The sequence below is a fragment of the Nylanderia fulva genome, unplaced genomic scaffold (genome assembly GCF_048542155.1).
Source record: "Nylanderia fulva isolate GAGA-0341 unplaced genomic scaffold, ASM4854215v1 Scaffold672, whole genome shotgun sequence".
NCBI lineage: Eukaryota > Metazoa > Arthropoda > Insecta > Hymenoptera > Formicidae > Nylanderia > Nylanderia fulva.
The window spans coordinates 2,448-10,086 of NW_028190778.1; the positions used below are offsets into that span (position 1 = coordinate 2,448).

A 7,639-nucleotide genomic window follows, 5' to 3' on the forward strand; every position below is an offset into this window, starting at 1 on the left:
TTCGGATCGGTTATAAGTATATTGTGATTCTATATGTGACGGGTCCGGAAATAACGGGTGAGAATAATCAATGTGAGGGGGATATTATTAATTGGCGAGTAAACGTCTGAGAAGGGGATTGTACGATTATTCGTGTTGGATAAATTTGGACATTAAGATTTAAGGGTCTGGCGGTGTCCTACGTTCGCGCAGCCTATGGAGACGTCGCTCGCTACGGATCGATCTGATTCCTCCTCCGTCGGAAAGGAGAGACCATCTAACGGTTAGATAAATTTATATGAATAATATGTTTTCGTTGAAGAGAGATTGCTTTATTACTAAAATAATTAAGTATGACTCACGTTTGCAGCGTGATTTACTTGTTAATGAAAGCGAACGGAGATGAAAGGTTAATCTATGTGAAACTGCCCTTCACCTGTTAATGAATTAACTTTATGTCAGTGATTGTTATAATAAACCTGTATAAAAAAGAAAAAGGATTGGTAATAATGTGGGTGAAGAAAGAAAAGGGTTTGAAAAGGAGTATTGATATCTATCGAGGCTGGGAATGAAGTTTTGTATGTTATCGGCTATAAGTAAAGTATCTCTAAGTGGTAAAGTAAATTTCTATTTTATCATTAGTTGGTAACGTAAAGAATATTAATATTTGTACCTTCAAACATCGAGAGTTAACGTTTTAAACATTGAAATAATGATTATAATAGTTTGCATTAAAAGAAGAGAGAGATAGTGATGCTGGGAGAGGGTAAGGATTTGAATATGAGTATTAATATCGATATTCTGAATATTAATACTCGATATGTCGATCATTATACTTTAGGCTTTGAAATAAATAAATTCTCAATGATTTGTCAAGATCACTGTCAGTCGGTGTGGTAAAGTATTCGCAACTATTTGAAAATGCAAGAGGTATCAAAAGCGTGAAAGGGATAGAGAGATAGGTGTTCATCCGGCTAGGCCGGGTTCTCAGGTCCTTGTCTTATTAGGCTAATGCAACGTTCACTTTACTAAACGTGCACCTCTGGGATGGCTTGCGAATATACCTTCTGACAGGATATTATTCTAATGTGTATTAAACAGGGTGAGGTGGAGTACACTGGTCAAAATAAGTTTAATTTCAATATGCAAGGATTCTGGGTACGTGTATTAATATGTATATCAAGAATATTAATACTTGTACTTTCAGGCATCAAAGATTAATGTCTTAAACATCGAAGTAATAATTCTTAGTAATTATCAAGACCTCTGTCATTCGGTTTGGTAAAGTAATTCGTTTGGATTATAGAGCAGAGAGAGAGTAAGCAGAGAAGGTTAAAGAAATACACTGTGACCCGTGTGAATTCTGGTCCTTAAAGGCTAATGCATACGTTCACTTTACTAAACGTGCATCTCAGAATCGTAGCAACGAATTTACCTTATGACAGAGTATCGTTCTATAGGTAGTAAATAGGGTTAGGTGGTGTACACTTGTCAAATGAATCGAATATCAATATGCAAAATCACTGTCAGTTGGTGTGGTAAAGTATTCGCAACTATTGGAAAATGCAAGGTAATAAAAGCGTAAAAGAATAGAGAGATAGGTGTTCATCCGGCTAGGCCGGATTCTCTGGTCCTTGTCTTAATAGACTAGTGACGTTTACTTTACTAAACGTGCACCTCAGAGATGACTTGCAAATGTACCTTCTGACAGGATATAGTTTCTAATGTGTACAGAGGAATTAGCGGCATTCAATTCGCTAATATGTGGTAGGATACAGGGTTACACATATATAAGTAAGCAGTAATACAATAAAATACATAAGTATATTTATTATAATAGATTGAGTAAGTGTGCGATATTGGTTAAATAGTATTAAATAGTATTGAGTAAAATATTGAATAAATCGACGATTGTAACGCAGACGTGTGCAGATGCAATACGTGGATCGAAATAATATCGGGAATGCAGAGTAATATATGGCTTATGTCTATATTCAAAATTTAGAGTTCGGAATGTAATGTAAGATTGAGTTAATATTGAATAATTAAATATAATGATTAAATATAATGAGTGTCCGTCGCGCTTTACTATTTAGGGATATGTGAACTGGCTTAAATACTCACAAGGTTAGACTATGTCTAATGTGCCTTGTTATGGTACACTTCGCTACTGTGTTCTTCCCTCTGAGTCTGAAGATCTGAGGAGCCTCGGTACCTCGGTCCGAAATGGCGGCTATGTCTCACCAAAATGGCGGCTATGTCTCGTTGTCTTCAGGACCCCGTAGTAATTGCTGGTTGAGTGCTGGATTGTTGTTGACTGGAATTACTGCGACGAAATCACTGCCGTTCCGTGCCGGGTGCAGGGTTTATATACCGTAAAATGTGGCTCGCTTCTCCCATCGGGTGATGAGGCTAAGCCAATGGTAAGAGAGATATGCCGGGGAAGTACCGGAGACAATCTGTTCCTGGTAGAGATTGCGACGGTTAAGTCCCGGAGAGATGGCTTCTTAGAAGCTATAGCGGCGTTCCTTTGATGACTCATTCGCCGGGCGCTCCGACTTTTCTTATCGTATTCTTAGTAGCGATAGCAGTGCTTCTTTGGTGACTCAGCGCTATGCGGCTTGCAACGGGCCTTGCAGGTTGCAACGTGTTTTAGCGTTGCATCATGCATTGCATCATGCTTCTGGAATGTAACGGTTCTCAACCGTCTTTCTAGAATCTTCTAGAATCTTTTAAATGTTTTTTAAGAGTAAAGCCGAGTTCACATAATAAAGCGTGTTTCATACCTAACTACTTAATAAACGATATTTAGGTATTATCCCTTAGAATTTGCGATTTGAAATAAAATGCCTTGGACAGTTAAAACTTATCAATTTACATTTACATTGCTATATGTAAATTGATAGAGAGTTTGTGTCAGGAATGAATTTCTAAACTGTCCCTGACTAAGTTTAACACTCAATTCGTACATCTACATTGCATAGCTATAGTATTTTCGATTGTATGACGGATATAATGTTATTATGCATATTGCATATGATTTTTGTCTCCTAATTTATAAATGAGAGTTTTAAGGTTAATAATATATTTGTTATAGGCATGCTTATTGGCTGGTAATGTTAGTCCTCATATTTGTCGTCGGTTGGTGAGGTAGTTTTCTACCTTATCATTAGTGGGCAAGTTCTGTATGTAGTTGGTAGGCAAGTTTCTGTTTTATCATTGGTCGGTAATGTTGATTTCTCTATTGTCGTGTGTTGGTTAGTAAAGTGCCGTCTAAAGAAAAGTTCTACATATTCGTGGCTGTATAAAGTGTGTAATACACTCAGGGGTTAGAGCGTACGACGGGTATAGTATAATTAGGGGTTATAAACATACAATGTGTACGGTGCCTAGGGGCTCCTAAGTACAAATGGTGTAGAGTATACAGGGGCATTAGTAGCATGCAATATGTACAGTGTTTTAAGGGTTAGAACATACATTCGTTGTCTTATTTAGGCGCGCTTATTCTCTAACTTTTATGTTTCCTAACGAATGATCTAGAGCGGAGCACCCTTGTTAATTATGCCTTTTATGATAGAAATATTATTTAAAAGTGGGTTGCTACTCCCATTGTCATTGGTGAAAAAACATGTTTTAACTTATGAGTAATTATATGTGTGATTAAATATTCGTTAATACCGGTCTTTCATGCAGGTTAGAGATTGTCATGACTAGTAGGTTAAAGAATAAAATTTTGAAAAAAATTGAGACTTTGAAATTTGTCTGGACGTTACATTATCATGATTATTAAATTCTAACTATAAAATAATAGTAGAAGTTACAATTAAACTTTTCTATAATTTACATTCAAATATGAATATAAATTAAGGCAAATAAGATTATTTTAATCTATAACAAAATTTACGAAGCAATGCATTTTATTTCATATCGCAAAAGGAATCAACATATTCTAAAGAATAATACCTAAAATATATATCGCTTGTAAAGTAGTAATTAGGTATGAAACCCGCTTTATTATGTGAACTCGACTTTACTTTCAAGAAACATCTAAAAGATTCTAGAAGGTTCTAGAAAGACGATTGAGTACCGTTACATTCCAGAAGCATGATGCAATGCATGATGCAACGCTGAAACACGTTGCAACCTGCAAACCATTATAAAAAGACCGTTAAAAAATATCACTACCAAGAATAAGATAAGAAAGGCCCGTTGCAAGCCGCATAGCGGTGAGTCACCAAAGAAGCACCGCTATCGCTACTAAGAATACGATAAGAAAAGTCGGAGCGCATAGCGATGAGTCATCAAAGAAACACCGCTATCGCTACCGAGAATAAAGGACGGTTGAAAACCGTTAGCGATGAGTCACCAAAGGAACACCGCTATCGCTACTAAGAAGCCATCTCTCCGGGACTTAACCGACGCAATCTCTACCAGGGGGCCTATTACGGTTTTCGAGTGAATTTACTCACTTTTCGCATTATCATTTCACGTGATTTTGATCACCCAATTATGAAACTGTCGAGTGAAAATGTGAAATAACTAGGCATTTCCGGTCTAGTAATCTCACATTTTCACAAGACAGATTTGCCGAGACCGCCGATAGTGTTAGAAGTGTGAGGTTAAAAATATTAATTAATCATGAACGTTACCGAAAAGCAAAAAAAAATATTATTAAGCTACATGAAAGAAAACGAGGATTTTGCAAGAGGCCGCTTGAGATATAATAGTGGCAATAAGAAAATATTAGTAAGTGTGTATCATATTATCTATAAATTAATATATACATCGAAATTCTTATCGTCAATGTCATTGTATTTTATTTATAATATATATATAAATATATAATAATATAGATATTAATAATAATAAATTTTATTTACACAGGATGATATGTGGACTGCCATAAGCCAATCATTAAATGCTACTGGAAATGGACCGCAAAAGCAAGGCAAAGAATGGCAAAAGGTATTTATAAAAGAAATTATAATGTCTTATTAAGTGATCAGAGTAACATTTAGCGATCATTCTGTAATAATCAATTCTGTAATTCTGATTACCAATAATTGTAAGCTCTATATAAGTATATAATCGCTGTGTGCAACGATATACAGAAGTTACAGTTATTGCTAACTAGTGTTACAGAATAGGCCTTTTATATTTACACTAGTATGATTAATAAGAAGCCTATTCTGTTACTAATAACTGTAAGCTTTGTATGTAATTGTTGTGCATATTTTATTAAATGTTGAAAAAGCATGCGCAGCAATTACATACAGGCTTACAATTATTGATAATTGTTATAGAATGGACTTCTAAAAAATTGCGTGTTTTATATAAATGTAGACATGGAGGGACTGGAAATCAAATGTATTAAAAAAATGCGCCCAAAATAAAAGTTACGCTGGCGGTACAGGCGGAGGACCACCAAAGATTCTTAAATTAACAGAACTAGAAGAAAATTTATTAGAAATCATAGATACGGAAGCAGCTGGTTTGCCTGAGATACCTGAAGGAGGAAATTTTAGTAGAATTAAACAGAAAAAGTCTGCACCTAATGATACAATCTCAAAAAGATCCTCGAACGAATCTGCTAGTTTGCTTCAGATATCTGAAGCAGGAAATTTTAGTAGAATTAGACCGAGAGAGTCTGCACTTAATGATACAATTTCGAAAAGATCTTTGAAAGAATCTTTTTATACAAATGAAGGATCATGTAAGACTGTGCAAGAACAAAACTCATCTATTGCTGCGCAAATAAAAAGAGTATATACATATATGTGCATTTGAATATAATACATACTAATATAATATCATTAATAATGATTAATATGTTTAGTTTTAATAGGAATTAATAATAGATAATATGATAATATCCCAAATAATTTTTACATATTTAAATATTTTCAGAAATATACTTCTATATTACCTACAAACAATAAAATGTACAAGATAGATGTAACTAATAATAATCCATCAACTTCTACAAACACAGATTTTTTGGCACAGGTTAGTAAAATCACATATCTTTATTCACGAATAGAATGTATGCTCATATATTTATATATTTGTAATAAAAAATTAATCATTTATAGGAAATGGAAAGCAGCATTGTTGATAATATTGAATTTGAAGAAATTGACATTGATGAAATTAATGCTAATGTTAATGTTTTGGAGGATGAAATTAATGCTAATGTTGATGTTTTGGAGGATGAAAATATAAATACCGCATCACAAGTGAAAGTTATTTCTGAACGTTATGAAACACGAAGCAAAGGTATTAAATATTATTGATTTTTGTGCTTTTTTTAAATATTGATATTAAAATAAAATTAAATAGAATATAAAATTTTGAAACAATATTATATTTTAATGTTTCTTTTATTTTTCAGCTACCAATAGTAAAGAAAATAATTCTGGTGCAGCTGTGCAATTAATGCGTGAAAATCTTGAAATTAAAAATGAGAAATTAAGGATCTCTAAAGAAAAATTACTTTTACGGAAAGAAAAATTTGAATATTTAAAAGATATTTATTCTGACTATAAGTATATTTTAAGTAATATTGACTACAATGTTATGCGTTTAAGAGAAGAAATGGAGAAAATATCACCTACATATCTTACATAATTATCAAAAAGCTAAAAAATCTTTGCTATTTCAATTATTTATTTATATTTGTTATATTATAAATATATAATAAATAAACAATATTTTAAATAATTTTTAATAATTATATAAGACATAAACATGTAGGTGATATTTTCTGTACCTGATATTTTTTGCATCAGTATTATATGTTTAAAAGATACTTCTAATGTTAGCAAATATTTTATGTTATAGAGATTTTATGTTCAAAAGAGATTAGACACTGTAATGACTGTCAAACTGTGATTAATAAAAATAAATATGATTATAAAAATAAAAATAAATAAAAATAAAATTATATTTAATAAGGAAAACAATTAGATATTTAAAGACAAGGCTCGTGTGTTATTATAAAATTAAGATTTAGAAAGACAGGGCCAACTATAACGAGCATATTAAATTAGTGAGAGATGTAATGTCAACACATAATTGATTTATTTCTTAGTAAATACAATGATAATAAAAATAATAAAACGTTTCGGCTGTTACCTCAATAAATAAAATTATATAAATAAATTAAATAAAAATGTTGAAATTATAAGTGCCTATTTTGGAAATATGTATTTATGATTCTTTGCCGAACTTCATTCCCATTTTCCATTGCTATCTCTTGATATCTTGGAACTTCTAAATCTATTACATCATAATATAGCTCCGGTTCTGGAAGTCTCCAACGAATAGCAATGTTATGTAAAACGCAGGCAGCATTAACTATTCGAGCTAAAAATGAAAATATTTATGCAATATTTATATATGGTAAACATCTCATAACATATATACATCAAATGTAATGTTAATTGCAAATCTGTACTTAAGGTATTTTTAGTCGACGATCATTGGATTAATTGTGTGTGTGTGTGTATGTGCGCGCGCGCGCGTGTTTATGTATGTAAAAAAAAATTATATATATATATATATATATATATATATATATTAGTTGCAATAAACATATTTTATATACGTTATGAGATAATTTATATGATATATATATATATATATATATATATATTTAATA

General features: G+C 32.1%; 1 protein-coding gene across 1 annotated transcript; it reads left to right on the top strand.

The window, feature by feature from the left end:
• The first annotated feature begins 4,659 nt into the window (after positions 1-4,659).
• On the top strand, positions 4,660-6,870 carry LOC146720541 (uncharacterized). The gene is made up of 7 exons (XM_085488293.1): positions 4,660-4,725; positions 4,864-4,944; positions 5,323-5,742; positions 5,887-5,985; positions 6,072-6,255; positions 6,371-6,405; positions 6,820-6,870. Exons 1-7 carry the CDS (start codon positions 4,660-4,662, stop codon positions 6,868-6,870), a joined length of 936 nt encoding a protein of 311 aa, XP_085344419.1.
• Positions 6,871-7,639: the final 769 nt, after the last annotated feature.

Coding starts and splice junctions, on each gene's coding strand:
- LOC146720541 (XM_085488293.1), top strand. CDS start 4,660: ATGAAAGAAAACGAGGATTTTGCAAGAGGCCGCTTGAGATATAATAGT. Junction 4,726..4,863: donor GTGGCAATAAGAAAATATTA/GTAAGTGTGTAT, acceptor TTATTTACACAG/GATGATATGTGGACTGCCAT. Junction 6,256..6,370: donor TTATGAAACACGAAGCAAAG/GTATTAAATATT, acceptor TTTATTTTTCAG/CTACCAATAGTAAAGAAAAT.